The 17,883-nt window shown below is 42.0% G+C and overlaps 1 protein-coding gene across 2 annotated transcripts in view; it reads right to left on the reverse strand.

Annotated features, from left to right (window-relative positions):
• Window positions 1–10,731: 10,731 nt before the first annotated feature.
• The window catches only part of anapc1 (anaphase promoting complex subunit 1), a 68,371-nt gene continuing 61,219 nt past the window's right edge, over window positions 10,732–17,883 (reverse strand). For both annotated transcript variants that reach the window (XM_050070871.1, XM_050070870.1), the window contains exons 50-53: window positions 17,655–17,750; window positions 16,689–16,878; window positions 12,920–13,051; window positions 10,732–11,969 (exon numbers count right to left, since the gene is read on the reverse strand). In XM_050070871.1, coding sequence (XP_049926828.1) covers window positions 11,833–11,969; window positions 12,920–13,051; window positions 16,689–16,878; window positions 17,655–17,750 — 555 coding nt within the window. In that variant the 3' untranslated portion in view covers window positions 10,732–11,832. The remainder of the gene's footprint in view (window positions 11,970–12,919; window positions 13,052–16,688; window positions 16,879–17,654; window positions 17,751–17,883) is intronic.

The following is a 17,883-nucleotide window of genomic DNA, read 5'->3' on the forward strand; positions in this document are numbered from 1 at the left end:
AGCTGTTGTGTCATGATGAGATCGTGAACTCCTCCCAGTAGAGATGTTTCAATAACTGTGTCCTACAAATGACCTGAAGGTCATCTTCTAGTAAGAAAATTCTGAAGAACAGACATGGGGGTTTCTGTATGTTGGACTGAAGAGCCCTTATTACCAAGAGCAGTGTGTTGGGTCCGTCACATGGTGATAAATTTGATGGGTCATGAGATGAATAAGAGGGTAAGACACAGGGCTGGGTATTGGTACTGGATACCTGGAATAACAGTACCAAGTAGTATCGAAGCTTCTTCGGTCAAACGATACCTGCATTGGATTCTTTATGTACTGGATTCTTTTTGCGTACAGCCAAGCAGCAAAAGATTGGCCTACTACCGCAGCAGCTACAACCCATAGTCTGTTTTGGTGAGGTCGAGCACAGTGTATTTAATGGAGTCGGCAGCTTAGCGTGCTGAGATTCCACCAAAATATTGACAAGTATGACTATGCTACACACCTGTAGCAGAAAAAAGGTATCAAACGAAGTACTTTATTGGTATCCACATCACTTTAAGCGTACTAGTATTCGTACTGGTATCATATTTCTTATACGATACCCAACCCTAGTGAGAAAGCAAAAAACATATTTTTGTCACAAAGATTATTACTGGGTTTTACTTCTTCAAATCGACACTCTTTGGTTGAACATATGCAATCAGTGACGAGAAGCAGACGTTGCTTCTTTTTACTGGAATAGTGTGATATTGTGACATTACACTTACACACTTCCTGAGAGTTACATGACAAGATGGATACCACTCTCATTTCTGTCTGTTAAATGTGAAGCAAGAACCGGCAGGTGATTAGCTGCACATTAAGATGCAACCCAGACACATTATCAGTGATTCTCTTTTGATACACAGCCATCTTGACGCCCTCTCAGCAGCATCAGTGATGTCCCTGATGGCTCTGTTGTTGTGGAGTCCTCAGATCCCAAGCAACTTGAGGGCCCTGTAGAGCGACTTGGCAGCCAACCTTGATAGGGTATCATCAGGTCTTCCATCCCCTGCTTCAGCATTCACCTGCAAGCTCCTCATACTTGGCCTTTATCTTCCCAAACGCCTCTCCCATCCGGTCTTCCCAGGGCTCTCTCAGGCTTGGTATAAAGACTGAAAGCAGAGGTAACCACTAGCCTGACTTCAGCTATGAAATATTGACAGTATTTAACTTGGGATGCACTAATTTATCAGATGCACATCAATATCAGCTGATATCACCTTGCTGACTGCAACTGGCCTATCCCAGTGGCCGATGTTCATCTGTTGTGTCACATCAGTTTTGCACTGGTTAAACGTGTCAATTATTTGCAGTCAGACTGAGACAACAGTAGCCAGCACACCCAGCTGCTGATTCGGATAAATAGCCGCTAGCAGGGCATAAGTCTGGTATGATGTACGAGAACAATGGGTGCCATGTGGACATTTGGTTTATTTTCATGTTTGTTTTCAGTGAGCGACAGTTCAGCTCTGCATCTCATGTCTTGGATGAGACAAAAAAATGTCAGGGACAAGTGATTTTTTATTCACAGCTGACCGTTAAGAGCAATTACATATATAAAAAGTATTGAACCACTACGAGCAACCAAAGGCCATTGAAGACATGTACGTCTTATGATTTGTCTTAAAAGTGTTAGTGGAGGGAGAGCATTTGATTGAGAGTGGAAGGCTACTCCAAAGCTTTGGAGCAGCTACCAATCTGTATGATGACTAGACGACAACAAATTCGGTATCGACATCAGCTTTCAGCCAAAATCTTTTTTAAAATATTGGCATTACCCCAGAATTTCACAAGCAATGCATCCCTACATTTCACCCCTCATAAAACCACAAATTATACACAAAAACAGACTTTTGTTTTCGGGCGGATTACCTAAGAAGAGATATGATGTGTTAATTAGTGATTTCTCTTTCTCTTTCATTTCTTCTTTTATGCTGTGATCACATTTTGAAATAAAGCCCCAGTATCAATTACTCAAACAGGAATTTAACCAGTTGACTGAAGGAGTGGAACTTAAAAGAAGACTTCTGTAAATAGTGAAACTGTTGTTTCAGCTCCTACAGAAAAGATTTAAAAAGATCCTGTTTTTTTGTTAAACTGAGTTTTGGCTCCATGGTGGTCCGAAGTCTGTGGTTTTACAAGGAAGCTGCTGTCAGATCAGAGTCCTTGAAAGTGTCCTTTGTTAGATTGTTTATGCATGGGTTACATCTAAATGCTCTTCAGTACTTTATGCTGCTGTGTGTAGAGTTAAGACGTGAGAAAAGCCGCAGGGTTGGAGGGTGTGTTCACTGTGACACACTTAGATTAGCTTATTGTGGAAACAAACACAACAGGATTTTTTCCTGGAGGCAGCGCTCTTTTTCCCACAGGCTCTGCACAGACACACAGTCATTACAAACACTCAGGCCTGTCTGTTTCCCAACACATGCCTCAGTGTAGTCTGGCACAAAACACAACTCCCATACTGTTACACAATCTTGCATATTGTTGGGCATTTAAATCTGATCTAGTCATGAATCCAACAATAGAAAGGCCCAGCTTCAACACTGCTTCTATTATTGATTTAATATTGTGATTATCAGTATGGAAGGATGCAGCATGGAGGTTTTTCTTGTTTGGTTACTTGCTAACCAAGCAAGGTGACAGGAAGTCTGCTGTGCTTCGAGCAAAGGAAAGTGTCAACATTGTCTCATGGAGGTGATGAAGTTGAGCTCAAGGCACAGCTTAAGTTGACAGGATATTGTTTATTGGTTTAGAAAGTGCCCTGCATTGAGATGTTCCTCGAAAGGAAAGATTGTTGTCAGTTGTTTCAGCAAATGCTCCAAAACAAAAATCAGACGTAGGTATGAAAGATTTACTCAAAGAGCTTTAAAAATAATAACAAAAAAGTGACTCTTTTTCAAACTGCATTATTGTCTTAGCTTTTACTCTCGGCCCAAGAACTAATTCAAAGTCTACATTTAGCCAAGTACGGTCTTTATGACTGGAAGTAATTTTGAATCACCTATTTTATCAGGCATGCTCCTGCTCCATATTATACAGGCAATGGCAGAGGACATGAGCTGAACAGACAACTAGAATTTTTGCACTAGAGCTGTTTATGTGTCAACAACTTTCAATCTGATATTTTGTTTCTTTAAAAAAGAGATGACTCATTTAAATATTAAATATAAGGAAGATTTGATGCCCTTTTGAAAGTTAGCTAGCAGGTCCACCTTTAAGATTACTGGTCATTCAACATCCAAGGTCATCCCAAGTCAGACGATCTTATCTCGGCAAGCTATTTGGTGTAGATGGCACCATAGATATACAAAAATGAAAATGAACAGAGGCAGATTGTTCAAAGTACTTCAAAGTTTAACCTGCAAACTCCCAACAACCTGAGTTTGAACCATAGACATATGTAGGGTCTTGGGTGTTGAGCTGCACCCTCTGGATAGCGGAGGCCAGACCGGGTCCTGCTCCAATCAGAATCCCTCTGTGCGTTCCAACACCAATAAAATATAGTCCCCCAGAAAAAGATTTAGTGTGTCCCAATGCATAGCATGTGAAACGCAGTGTGCCAAAATTAACAGGATGTTCTGCTACATCCGGTCCAGTTTTGCAGCATGTGGGCCAGCATGCTTTTCTGGCTATTCTGACCCACAATCCCCTGCTCAGCGGAAAATACATCACATCAGCTGGGCAGCAAACAGATGACAGCTGACTGACAGCTCTCAGAAGCCGCAATAACGGCTGACAGCGAATTCAAGTAAGTGACGACCATTTGAATAGTGATGATAGGCATATTAATTGTTGAAGTGAACAAAATAATCATTAATGTTACAAACAATAATAGGACAGAGAACTGCGCATGTAACTTCACTGTTGCAAATATAATATGTTAGAATCTACAATCAGTGCAGTTATGACTTTAAAGTTAAGCTACATACATCGCAAAGTAACAACAGCAGAGCTCTCCGGTTTGACCTGTCTCTGGCGAACTTGGTGAGCGGTTTTATCTCCAAGGTAACGGATAACGGAAAGCAAGAGGGTCAAAGTTCAGGGCGTAATGTTATGAGACAGTAGTATCTTCCGATCGTGTGCATACTGCATGCAACAGTACATACCTTTTAAAGGAAATGGCCACTTTAGAATGAAAATACAGACAGTACTTACTGACCCTCATGCCGACAAGAAGTCCAGCGTCCAGGCGCGCTGTGTTTACATGGCAATTCGCGCGAGACTTGAGAACCAGCACCACCACTAGCCATCAGCTAGTTTTGCACGAGTTGCCATGTAAACACAGCACGACTGCAGGGCAGGCTAACTGACCACGGTGAGAAATGATGCCATAAAAGTGGAGTAAATTACGTCTTTTCAAGTCAATTTCGCATGCTGCGACTTCAGGGCACTTGGATTATGACGGATGAGCTGTTCTGACGTTTTTGAAATGCATTAGCAGAGTTTTATTACATTTTCAAAATGTGGGTTCCATGTACTTCAAGTGTAGCTGTTATTCCAGCTAGCTGTTATCCTCCGATACCCTGAACGAGTTTTGTGGATTAAAAAACTACACTGGACTTCTTGTCGGCATGAGGGTCAGTAAGTACTGTCTGTATTTTCATTCTAAAGTGGCCATTTCCTTTAAGAGCAGCTGCAGTACCTACTAAAATTAAAAAGAAAAAGTGTTGGATTTGGAGCGTACGCCCTGACTCATCAAGACAGGAAGTGGAGTGGAGATAAGCCACGCCTCACCCAATCAGGTGCAGGAAACCACACATCTTAATCAGCATGGCAGTAAAAGTCAACACCGTCTCTTATTTAAATTCGTCGCGACCAGTTCCACTACACGCTGTTTTTCTGTAACCTCCATAATTTGATGACACATTTGACAGGACCTCATCTCCTCCCCCTTAGTGAGAAACTCAGCCTCAATATTCCTGAACGCTGCAGCCACGTCCTCAGTGAGCCACATCACCGGTGTTAAACCTGTTTCCTATTTGAGTTTTGCTGAGTGTTATCTGCCAGTATTTTTAATCTAGAAATCAACCACATTAAAATGAAGACCAGATAAAGTTTTGTTTCACTTTCACTCTCCTATATTTTTTTCTCTATGTCCTGTTTTCACAGCAAGCAGATGCCACGTTGTGTGTGTGTGGGGGTGTGTGTGGGATCTAAACACAGATTTCATAAACAAGCACGTGTACCCACAAACAACCAGCACCTCGCAATGAGCTGGAGTTACTAAATAACTTCCACAAATCAGGACATAGCGTCAGACTGTGCGTCTCCTCGTCAGCACAGGATATTACTTTCCTCATAAAATATGTGATTTCTCTTTTCCTGCCTTTCCCAGTATTTAGCCCTTTACTTTGAACACACTGAGGCCCTGTGGCATCGCAAAGACAGGGTTACAAGTAGCTCATACGAGTTCAGGAAAGAGGAGTTCTTTAAACAGCCTTCAGTGGAGACTTCAGGAGTTTTAAAACCACAAGACTTTTGATCATCTTAAAGACACACTGAGACACCCACAGGCGGTTCCAGTTCCTGTTGGCCCCGGACTCTCAGTTAACTGGTCATGTGACATTTCCCTGGAGTGTTTTTTAAGACATGTTGACTGAAAGCGACATGTGTTTCCAGGAAACCACACACACATTATCAGCAAGTTAAACACAGCAAGACACTGGAGGCTTGGTTATCTCACAAATTACACTGTGCGACACTAGACGCCCAGTCATGCCTGATGCACACATGGGAGGCCTGTTGGCATAGTGAGCAGTGTCCCAATAATAGATTTAATCTAACCTCTAGGTATTCTTAAAGGTTAAATACAGACAGTGATCAAGTGAAGCTTGTCTAATTAATTTTCTCTAACGTGTCGAGACATGTTCACAATTATTTACTGGGGCAGCGGAACAAGCTTAAGAAACGAAACAAAAACATAACACTGACTCTTATCAGCTTAACATGTGAACAAACAGTTGCCTATTTACTGATGCAGCAGAAACAGAGCAGCATTATCATTCATTTGGAGTCCAATATTCACCCTCCTGAGGGAAATACTTGGCTTTTTATCTGATCAACGCTCCACCGTGTCACCGTGTCTGACAACTAGCTGGTAACCGTAGCTGTTTCCTTTCAATTATCAAGTGAAGTTTAAGCAATCTTTTGAAATGTCGCAAGAATCTCCAAGTTAAACCCAGTCCTGCCTTCATTCATTCTCTGTAACAGCTTATCCTGTTAGGGGTCACAGGCGGGCTGGAGCCATCCCGGCTGACATTGGGTGAGAGGCAGGGTTCACCCAGGACAGGTCCCCAGACTATCACAGGGCTGACACATAGAGACAGACAACCATTCACACCTACGGTCAATTTAGAGTCACCAATTAACTTGCATGTCTTTGGACTGTGGGAGGAAGCTGGAGCACCTGGAAGAAACCCACACTGACACGGGGAGAACATGTAATTTCCGCACAGAAGGGCTCCCCCACCCTGGGTTCAAACCAGGAACCCTCTTGCTTTGTGGCGACAATGCTAACCACTATAAGTCCTGTGGCCTGACCTGGGATTAAACACACCGTTTTGCCATTAGGCCATTTTGCGTAATGTACCGTCCCATTCAGATATGCAAAGAACTTGCTAAACCAGCTCCCACTTAGATAAAAAAAAAAAAAAAAATCTGCGGAAACCATCTGTCTACATATCCAAAGTAACCGCCCCATTGCTATCAGTCAGCTGCATCCTCAGCTCTGGAAAGATATTTAGTCACTGTGTCATGTGATACGATTGTAGGTACAGGCGGAAACAGCTGAGTGTCCACACGGCCAGATTGTCTTTACTCCCCCCTGCTGCCCACCCACTTTCCTTTCATTTTTTTCATTGCCCCTGTGAATTTATATAAATATATTTTTCATCCCTTACACAACCTTTCTGGAGGTTACACGGTGGCTACCAACTGGTACCTGACCTGCTGCAGGACTCGGTTTGGAGTGAATAAACTGAGCTACACAAAGCATAGCTTCATCAGAAGTTGCCAGTATAGGCTGCACTTAAACATGGCTGTAATCAGCTGGTAAATGGAATAGAAGTAGAGGCTGCTATCCGGAAACATAACAAGTCACCATGGCCATCCAACCCATCTACGATAGAAAAATGGAGAGAGGTCTCCAGGCATTTGTTTCAAATGCGCAAGTTTTAACTGTTCTTTCATATCAGCAACTATTGGCCATGTTTTATGCTTACCAGAGATGGAGAGAAATTCAGTCATGTGAGTTAAATGTTCGCAACCTCAGAACTTACTTGATATAGGTGTTTCATGTCCTGTTTATTGCATTTACTCTTTTTCCAAGAAGGCAAAAACCACCTCAAGTGAGCATAAATACCTATTTTGTTTAACTGAGGGTATTTCTGAGGTATTTTTTGGTCTCTTTTTCTGTTGTTTGTTAAAAACAGCTGCCTGCTGCAAATAGAAATAGCTGAGGGCAGAGTTTGCTGGACAGAAAACCAAAACAATGAGCTAAAAGGTGATAAAATGTTCTGTAGAATTGAGGGGAACTGTAGTTGGGTGATAAATTACCGCTGTGAGAGACCCCTTTCTTATTTCTGTATATCAAGTTCATTATTTATCCATTGTTAATGTAACAATATTGAATTGGAGTACTTTGATATGATTACTTTGAGCGAATAAGACCTGACTGTATTTCTGTGTTGTTGTCTTTACTGTACTGACTGCTTTTACTAAGGGAGAAATTTGATTGTATAGAAAAAGATGAGGTGATTTTCTCATCAACGTTTAACTCTTTTCACCATCTGCTGTCAGCACCAACTCTAAAAGTTGGTAAGTGGTATTTGAAAAGTGGTATTTGTGATGCACACATCACAGTTACCACACACGGCTGACACAGTATGTACAGAATATAGAGCATTACAGTGATGACAAAATGAAGCATTGTTGTTTAGGTCATGTTCCCACCCATGCAACTGGGAGTGCCGATAAAAGCCAGGAAGTGTGTTAGAAAGACACAACAGAAATAACCATTCAATGTCCTCTTGTGGCAAAATAAAACTCCCAAGTCCACCAAGTTGTGGATCTAAAGGTTTCTCTCAAACCATAGAAAGTATCTGTCATGTCTGGTTGCTATTTTGGGGCCTTTCAAGGTTAAATTTCTGAGAAAATCCTTTAGAGGTTTGTTTATTACTTCACTCAGCGGAAAGGACAATGAATTTGTTGGTCCGCCCACGTTTAAACACCAGAGATTAACAGATGTGTCAAATCCTGTGCTTTTGTACGCCCAGACCAGGGGAATTAGCCTCGGTATGAGGAAGAGTAGACTTACATCAGATAGAGAAGACATCATTATAACCTGCTTTTTGTGCAGCTAATGACTGACTACCTTTAACAAAAAGGTTTTCTCATGCAGTCATGGAAATGTTTTGGCATTTGTAGGCAGTAAATTATGAAATAATCAGTTTGGCTGTGAGGTACATTAATTAACTGTCAGACAATCATCTAACTGAAACAAAATAAATACATCTAAATAGTTTGACGTGAGTGTGAGGAGCTGCTCTGTGTGTCGCAGCTCTGTAAGGAGGGTGTGGACCACTTGTTTGTTCGGATGTTTTCCATTTGCTTTGGAATGTTCTCAGAGCTGTTGGTTAGACGCGATCTAAGACTCTGAGCCGAACACACATTGCACATCCTCCCACACGCCGGCTACATGATATTTGGGTTTCCACACTCAGCTAGGCCTCAAATTCCAAGACTCTTCAACATCTTCAAAAGCTAAATGAAATGGGTTTTCAAAGTCAGACACTGTGGGACCCCCCTCACTCAAAATCCTAACTGCCCGCATAAATGTTTTAGCCGTTCATGTGCTGGAAGGAAAGTCCCACAGTCTTGAGTTTCAAAGTTGTTGGCTAAACACAATGCTGGCATTTAGCTGTATGAGAAAATCCAACAGCGTCACATAACTGTGCAACTGTATTCACGAAAACAAACCTGATCCTGTGGACAATATATCATCACAAGCTCTAGGTACAGCTGCCGACTGTATTTTTTAAATGTGCCTTTTTTGGGCCCTGTTACCACTGCCTCATTTGTTCCAGACCTTTGGACTTTTCTGTTTGAGATTACAGGTGTGAAATCAATCACAGTTCAGACCTTGCACTGACAAAAAGAGGTGGTCTGAGTCGGAACGGTTCTGTACATATCTGGTGTGAACATGTTTTTTGTTCAGACTTTCAGATCAATCACAGGAAGTGCTGGCAAGCTATCGTCAAGTGACAAGAGTGGTTTAGTACCTCAGTGCATGTTTGTGTGGTTTAGTGACAGAGAGATTGTTGGTGGCTGCACTCAGAGACAGACAGGTGTTGGCAATCAAAGCAGAGGAGAAAGCAGCAATAAAGTTGTCATGTTGTCACATGTAGCTTTCAGTTTGTCCACGAATGTCACAACATGGCAAAATGAGCCATGGTAACACATGGGCAGAGGAAGAGGCAATTTTACAGAGTCAGGTGGAAAAACTCACAAAGTCTAAGACACTTTTCAATTATTTTCTGAGAGGATGAGAAAGAGAGAATACAAGGACGATAAGGCCCGTCTATAAATCAAGAGACACAGCTCATGTAGGTGACGATCCCAGGACATACGTTTGTCACGTACAGCTCTGTTGTGCCCACATACTCGAATGTAAAACCAAAACTAACCAAGTGTATACGATGCAGCAAAAGTGGGAATCTTGGCTCAGACTTTCAGGTGTGAAAGGCCCTAGTGTCAGATTATTACAATCGAGAACTCTGAGGTTCATTAATGTTAATAACTGAAACAGTCTTTCAGTTTTTTACTCTTTCAAAGACCAAACTTGATTTCTGAACAAAACATTAGGACAGATTTGTCTTGTGGTAGGCAAACTGATCTCAGGTTGGTGTTCTAACATTGTAAAAATAATCACCACAAAGGCGAAGAATACAACATGCACGTCTCGTGATATTCACACTAGGTTAATTTAATTCAAGATTAACAACAGAATGTACTGGACGCCCTCTTGACTGTATAGGGTTGAGATTAAAGGTGACCCTGGGTGCTGGAAGTGCCCTGATGAAGGCACATTAAGCCATGTCCTATGGGATCACCCTGAAGTACATGACTTTTGGACATCAGTTGTATTTCTGTTGGGGTACTCTTTTCTTTTCCTGTTTTGCTTTTACTTTACTTGCACTTTTTACTTTGCTTTATTTGTATATTGACATGCATATTGTCTTTTTCTTAGTGTATGTGTTAATCCTGTTTTAAGTTACACATGTATATATTAAAGCTTACTTCTTACTTTGTTTGTTGGTATTCCCATGTTTCCCAAAAAAAAAACAACGTAATCAAATGTTAATCTAAAAAACACCACAAAGGCAGCATTACCGTGTGCTAATGTGGCAAGAGGTAAATGTGCTTATTACAGAGTGCATGTTGAATTTTGGACTCAGTTACCCCTTAATATATATAAATTCTGTTTCCAATTCAGTCCTTGCCTGCTGTAATGACACTTTGTCATTTTGAATTCTTCAATTATTGTTTTTATGAAATTGGACTTTTGTTGTATCGCTTTGCAAGACAAAAAAAGTCTGAATAAAATTGAACATTAGCGGCAGGCAGCTTTGGTCATAGGCCATGCAAGCTGATATCACACTTTCAGAGTTGTCATAGAGATTCACAAAGCAGTTTAAGAGGCATCATTTGGTTTATTTACTCATTAAGTGTAACATGGACACATACGCAAAGCCAACTTTCTAAGTGCAGGAGCTGAAGTTATATTCAATGTTATCTGCAGAGGATGTTGCTTTATTACAGAAGATTAGGGGAACTCCATTCATGCTGGGAACCACCCCAAACAGACCCACAGCATGTTGCTCACTTCAAAAGAACTTCATATTGACCAAAGGGACACAACGCTAGCACCACAACATCTGTGCTAAATACACAAGACATGGTGGACAACGCTGTAAGAAGCCTGACCGGTTTCAGCTTAGAAGAATACAGCAAAACAGAAAAGAGAGTGCAGTTTTGTTCAATGAGCAGCAAGGCCTCGGCTGGTCAGAAAATAAAATAACACCCAGGAAATGCCCTTGCTGTGCGAAAGATTTTCTTGAAAGTGGTGTAAATCCTCTGAGTAAAAACAAAAGCGAAAACACAGGTGTCCTGATTACCACAAGAACCGACTGAGCCTTATGGAAACTACCAAGACACGGAATAAAACACAGTATTCATGAATTGTGTAGGTGCTTTTCCATTTTATTGTCTCGTCTCTGCCTTCTCGTCCTCACAAGACAGTGGACTGGACTCAGGAGAACTCTCACAGGCAGACATTGGTACGACTACAGCCGAATCCAGTCCTTTCTGTCTTTGTTTGGCGGTTAAGAAAGTTGTCTTCCGCTGGACTTAGTAGTAAACATCAAAAAAGTCTCCATGCTGGATTTGTCGTACCACAGAAATGGCACTTGTGCTGCATCATTACTGCAGCCTAAACTTTCTTTATGCTGTAAAAAAACAACCTAAATAGAAATATTATATTACAAAACTCTAATATTAGTTATTAGTGGCTGAAAATGAAACAAAGTCTGTAATTTCCAAACTGTTCTTCTCGGAAACAGATGCAGTACGACAGAAGACCTGTTCTGGTCACATTTCGTCCCACTCACTGCACACATCCGCAGGTGTTATAGGTAGAAAGCAGTCATCTGTCTTATCCGTGCTCGCAGTGGGAACGTAAGGCTATGAACTGCATCTCTGAGAGGTTACGAGCCAGTTGACTAGTACTGGGCATCAGGATCAAAATGCTTGCATAGGGACGCCCAGCAGTGTCTGTGCTCCGGAGCCCAGCAGGACGGGAACCAGTCTCAACAGGTCTCTGAGAGGGATGCGCAACTGGCTGCTGCGTGACAGTAAATCCCCGAGTGAGCTGCAGCCTGCAGGGAGAGCAGACAGACCTTCAGATGAGCCCAACATCACTGTTAAGAGTCATTTTCTTACGTAGTTTATTTGTAGCTGTTCTGCATAAATAGGATGTTGAGATGGAACTGGGTTTCACCTCTCATCCAAGAGGCTTCGTCAGTTCCTCGGTTCTGAAGAAGCCTCTTGGACGAGAGGTGAAATGTCTTCTCTTCAAGAAACTCAAGCAAGTCCAGGTTGTTTACGATACAGCACTTAAAATGTAAAAATACTCCGTCACAAAAATTGATGCATTCGACATCCAGATAGGACATTATTAGGTTATTAAAGGAGATGCAACAATGTGAAAGCAGAATTTTACTGTTGTAGCTGCAAAAGTTGGAGCTAGTTTGAACTACTTTATCAGGTAGTCAGCAGTCAAGTTAAATCAGGGAGATGATAAATAAAATTATAAAATAACCACAAAACAAATCACTTTTTGGGACTTTTTTGTGCCAGATTGAATAATCTTTATCTCTGAGCCTCAAACAGTTATTCAAATAAAACCATCTGAGAGGTTTAGAGAGCAAATGTCTCTTTGTTAAACAGTTAAGACACCGCTTTTGTTAATATGGGGTCACAGGCCAGAAAAGGTTGGGATCAAGTGGTAAACAGAGTGCAATAAAAACTACAATATTTCCCTCTGAAATGTAGTGAAGTAGAAGAATAAAGTAGCTAAAATGGATGAAGTCAAGTAAAGCACAAGTACCTTTAAAAACTGCACCGAAGAACAGCACTTACATAAAGGCAGTATGTCATATTTCTCAAATCAGTGAGTCTATCGCAGTGACATTTTAACGCTACACAAGGGAGCAACACATGCATTCCTGCTGCTGTGTGTATGAACGATGTGCTGGGTGTTTACTTGCAAATGTGAGTGCACACAGGCCAAGCTGTCCAGTTTGGTGAGGACATGTGTTTGTCTTACCCTCCAGCTGTGTGTGTGTGTTCCTGAGGCAGGGGATGGAGCGGTACACCAAGAAGCAGGCCAACATGATAGACTGAGCGTCCTTAGGGAGGGCCTCGCCCCTCATGTAGGATCTCAACACTGAGCTGTTGTCTAGGAGGGAAAACACAGGAAGCGTTGGTGTATTTTGAAATTGTTTTGTCATTAAAATACATGTAGTTCTTTTCACGAGCCAACTGGAAAGTTTGGAGAGAAACTATGAAACTGAAATTAATCAAAACAAAAGACATAACTAAAACAGACATCATCATCATTTGTAAAATTCTATCTACTAAAACTTATCTAGAAACTACATTTCTTTCGATAATGTTCCCTGCTAGACTTTTAGTAATTCATAAAAGTAAGACAAATGGCACTGAGGAGTAAAGGAGTGGAAACAAGAATCCTAAAAAATAACAAGGATAAATCTAGAGACATATTTCATTCATGGGTGAGTTCCAGAGAACAGAGACATTCCTGATGCCTGAGGTCAAGTTAGTTTGGTTTTCCTTTGAAATGTTCGCCAGAGCCAAAAGGCTTCACAAAATATGAAAGCGAAGGCATGTTTGTAATGTTTACATGGTCACAGTCTCGTCCAACGACTTCACCTGTTTCCCACGCCTCTCTACGTGCATGTATTACTGTAAGTGTTCACGTGCGTGCACGCAAGTAAGTAATGGAATGTGTTTGACTGTATAGTCTGTCAGACCGATTATTGTGCTACACCCTGTGCAGGAAATCAAGCTGAGACACATCCCGCCTGTCAAACACTCAACCATGACACTGCTGCCAATCACAGCCAAAAAAATATTTTGTCTCATGTAGCTGAGGTAAAAATTATGTAAAGACGTGATGCTTCTTAAACATGTTCAGTGTTCAGTGAAGTTTGCAAATATCATCTCTGCCATTTTATTGTATGCTCAAGGACTTCTCATGTTTGCAGTGCTTTACAGCTTTTGAAACACCTGTTGATAATGTTATACTTTGCATATCTTCAGCCAGCTTTGTATCATAAGAATGTGGGTAGTATTTGTAAATGAACAGTGATAAACTTCCCTCTGTTGTGGCAGAAGTGAACGGAGTGAAATGATCAAAATGTCTTTTGCGTTATTTAATAAAGTGATAGAACACGATAATGAGAGTTATAACAGAGTCAGTCTATTTCAGCTGAAAAGTCAGAGCTCTGACACCTGGAATGTCCTCTGAAGGTCTGACAAACTATCACAGATTCAGTCACATAATATAATTAAAACTTCGAAGTGCACAGCAAAGGGAGGCAAAGGGAGGCGTCCAGTTAACTGATAACTGTCATGAGAACAGCTGCAACGCAAGCTTCTCACACACAAATGAAAACTCCCCAAGGACACTGTTTACTTCAGGTACAAAGAAGCCTTGTACAGAGAAGGAAGCAGGATATTACATGTCTATATATTGGTAAAGATTAATTTTGCTCCTACACTCTGCATCTTACCTGTGGCCAGATGTCCCTGCTCTCTTCTCAGCTCAAATGCACTGGATGACATGTTCGTGGATCTACGCTGGCTCTAGGGCTGATGCTCGAACTACAAATTGATCTTCCGCATTTTCGCCACCACAGACATGAAGAGTATAGAAGTAGTTCGAGTGAGAGGCCCGCCCCTCTTTCTCGCTCTCAAACGCAGACAAACCTCTGATCAAACCAGGCAGTGATGATCAAACATAAACCAAGATTCTGTTACTGTGTTGCCCATTTCTCGTCTAAAATGTCTTCAGAAACATATTTTAGCTCAACCTTTAACTGCAATTTGAGACTGTCTGTTGCCAGCTGGCTGCCATATTGTTTTCTGTGTCAAAACAACCAAGATATGGGCACCAAGTAGCTCACCTGGTACAGCTGGCGCCCCATGTACAAAGGGAATGTCCTTGCCGCAGCAGCCACGGGTTTGATTCAAACCTGCGGCCCTTTGCTACATGTCATCCCCTCTCCTCCCTCTTTCAATGCTACCACTGTCCTATCAAATAATGGCCAAAAAGCAAAGCCAAGCTAGCAGTATGTTACCCACCAGTGGGAGCTTTTATTGGTCCAGTGCAGCGCCTTGCCTTCTGATAGTTGTACCTCTTGAGCAAAAGCAAATGCCACAGCTTTGTCCTCAGCTTTTTCCCTGGTCATATAGCACCACTTTCAAAAGTATTTGCATCTACTGCATATAAAGCCCAATTTATTAAAAGACTCTCTGTCCAGCAGTGACACACTTCCTTAAATGGCAGGTGGGGACTGCAAGCGATAACCCAAATCACATCAGCAAGGCTAAAAACCTGTCCATTGCAGGCCACATTTTGGTCTTTGTTGCGGATCAAAAACTGACATCCATAAAAAAAAGTCTGGTCTTGTTTTTAACCAGGACACCTGCAGATTAGTCTCGCTCACCAGACCTTTCTCAAGAAAAGAAAGGTCTGGCTGGGCCGACTCTCACTTTAAGATTGGAGAAAAAAACGCCACGGCTGCTTGGATTTCTTTCAACCAATCACAATCGTTCTGGGCGGTGCCACAGCCGGGGGGAAACAGGTTTTGGTGTAACACGCCCACAAAAATATCGCCTACAGGACGCGAACCATGGCAGAAAAATGGCTACATCCCCGCAAGATCAAAAGTTAAAAGTTAAAGTTAAAGCAAAAGTTAGTAAAGGATGTGTTGAAAATGGTTGAAAACTGCTACACAACTGGAGGTGGTAGGGTGGGACTTCAGCGGGTGGCTTGTTTCGCCCAATGAGAGGCTGATCTCTGCAGCGAACTTCCGCCCACTCAGACTAGCTGCAGATTGATTCTATACCCAGTCTGTTCTGATCCACTAAAGTTGGGCATGATAGAAGATAAATAGATCCCTATTTTTGTGAACTTTGCCGCCATCTTGACTGTAGAGGAGCTGTAAGGGTCAGCTGAGTGAGATTCAACTCTTTTTGTGGGGGGAGAGGGAGGAAGGGAAAGGTTTAGTGACCACTGTGGCAGAGGTTTGTCTCCATATAGTCTTGCACACGCTGGACACAGAGTCTGTCCTGCACTCCCTGTTCCCCACCCACATGACACACCTGGCAGAGATCTGCACTCTACTGAGTGCATTTCTCTAGTTCATCATTAAATGAGAAGCTACACAGGAATAATGGGGCTGCTGATGTGAGGTTTTGCTTATTATCTCAGTACCAGGAAGACAGGAGGAAATTTTGGAGGGCACTGGTTGCTGCTTTGAGATGACGTTACTGGTTCAGAGTACTGTTTATTTTTTCTCTCAAGCGACCACCTACATTGTCTTTAAGCTGCATTTACACCTGATTCAAAGGGTTAACAGGAGTCCTGCCTTAGATACATTCTGGGGGTAGGTTCTGATGTAGTTGAGTGTCATTTCACATGTCGATATCACCACCGCAACACTAAAGAGGTGTATCATTAGTGTTCAAGCTGTATTGGGCTTTATCATATTTGCCACAGTAACCATGTTTACATTCTTTCATTCACTGAACATGGGCCTATTTCCGCCTGGTCGCTATATTTCCGCTGTTTCATTCACTGTATTGGAGAGAGGGGGTTGTGGTGGGAAGGTCTGTAGTAAAACTGGCTTTGCTAAATGTGTGTTAATGAAAAGCAGGAGATTACTGAGCCCTTTATCAGTGTGCTTCATGTTGTCTTCACTCTACTGATCTGACTTCCTATCCACTCACACACTCCTCCATCCATCTATTCATCCATCCATCCGTCCGTCCCACTCATCCCTCCTCACCTTTGAGCCAGCTGTCCAGCGCCACATCCACCATGTTCTTCATCACGGGCAGGAACTCGGAGGTGAGCAGTGCGTCGTGACGATTGGTGGGACCCTGAAGCACCCTGCTGTCCCACAACTCCACCACCAGGCGCATCTGCCACAGAGGGAAGGTCTGCAGCAGGTCATCCCGACGCAGAGAACCCACCGCCTGAAAGACAACGGCGGGGACACAGGTTAACACACCATCGCGTGGACAGAATGGATTTCTGTCTGTGCCAGTGACTTAAGGTTAACATCTGTTAGTGTCACTGTGACCCACAATTATTCATAACACCTTTCTCTACACAGGTTCACAAACACAATTACATGCATGTCTTCCACAGCAGCAGTCATGCAATACATGTATTTTGGTCTTGCTGAATGTAAGTATAAGCAAAGCAGTTCTGTAATGCTGAGTGCTAAGCAGAGAAACTAAGAACTCAGCATAACAGCATAATACATGTCTATATACATATATATATATATATATATATATATATATATATATATGTATACGACAGCTATACATTTCCTTCGTATAGCTTCCTGGGCTCATGACAGCTATACATAGATAGACGTATAGCTGTTATAGCAACAGGTAAACACATTAACAACAACAGCCATCAGACTCACCTACTAACAAATGCTCAGAGGGGAACAATTATATCCTGTTATCCACAAATTGCACATGGTTCACATTTTTCCAATCATTCTCCAAAGCATAGAACTTGTTTAACTGATTTCACGTGATTTCACTGAAGAATGAAAATCAATTTGGAGACACAAACTTGAAATAAGATACCTATCAAAGTGAACCCTGCCAGGCCTGGTAATGTAACTGCACTAAAAATGCTGCAACAATGACAAGTAAGATTTAGGAGGAACAATTTCTCAGCATCAGCACACAACTCAGTGTGTCTATGTATGTGCAGGTGTGTGTGTTACCTGCTCAATAGCGATATATGTGGGCAGCATCTCTGGACATTCCTGGGTCACACATTCATACAGCATAGCCGAGAACAACACGAGAGTATCATCCCTCTGCAAACACAACACAGACAAAGTGAGACAGTGTTCAAGAGGTTGGTGCATACATTATATAGTCTCTAAAATTACAGACAGTCTCAGGATACGAAGATGGGTTCATGACAGCAGAGAAACCCTAAAACACCAA

Source organism: Epinephelus moara, chromosome 19, assembly GCF_006386435.1.
Source record: "Epinephelus moara isolate mb chromosome 19, YSFRI_EMoa_1.0, whole genome shotgun sequence".
Lineage (NCBI taxonomy): Eukaryota > Metazoa > Chordata > Actinopteri > Perciformes > Serranidae > Epinephelus > Epinephelus moara.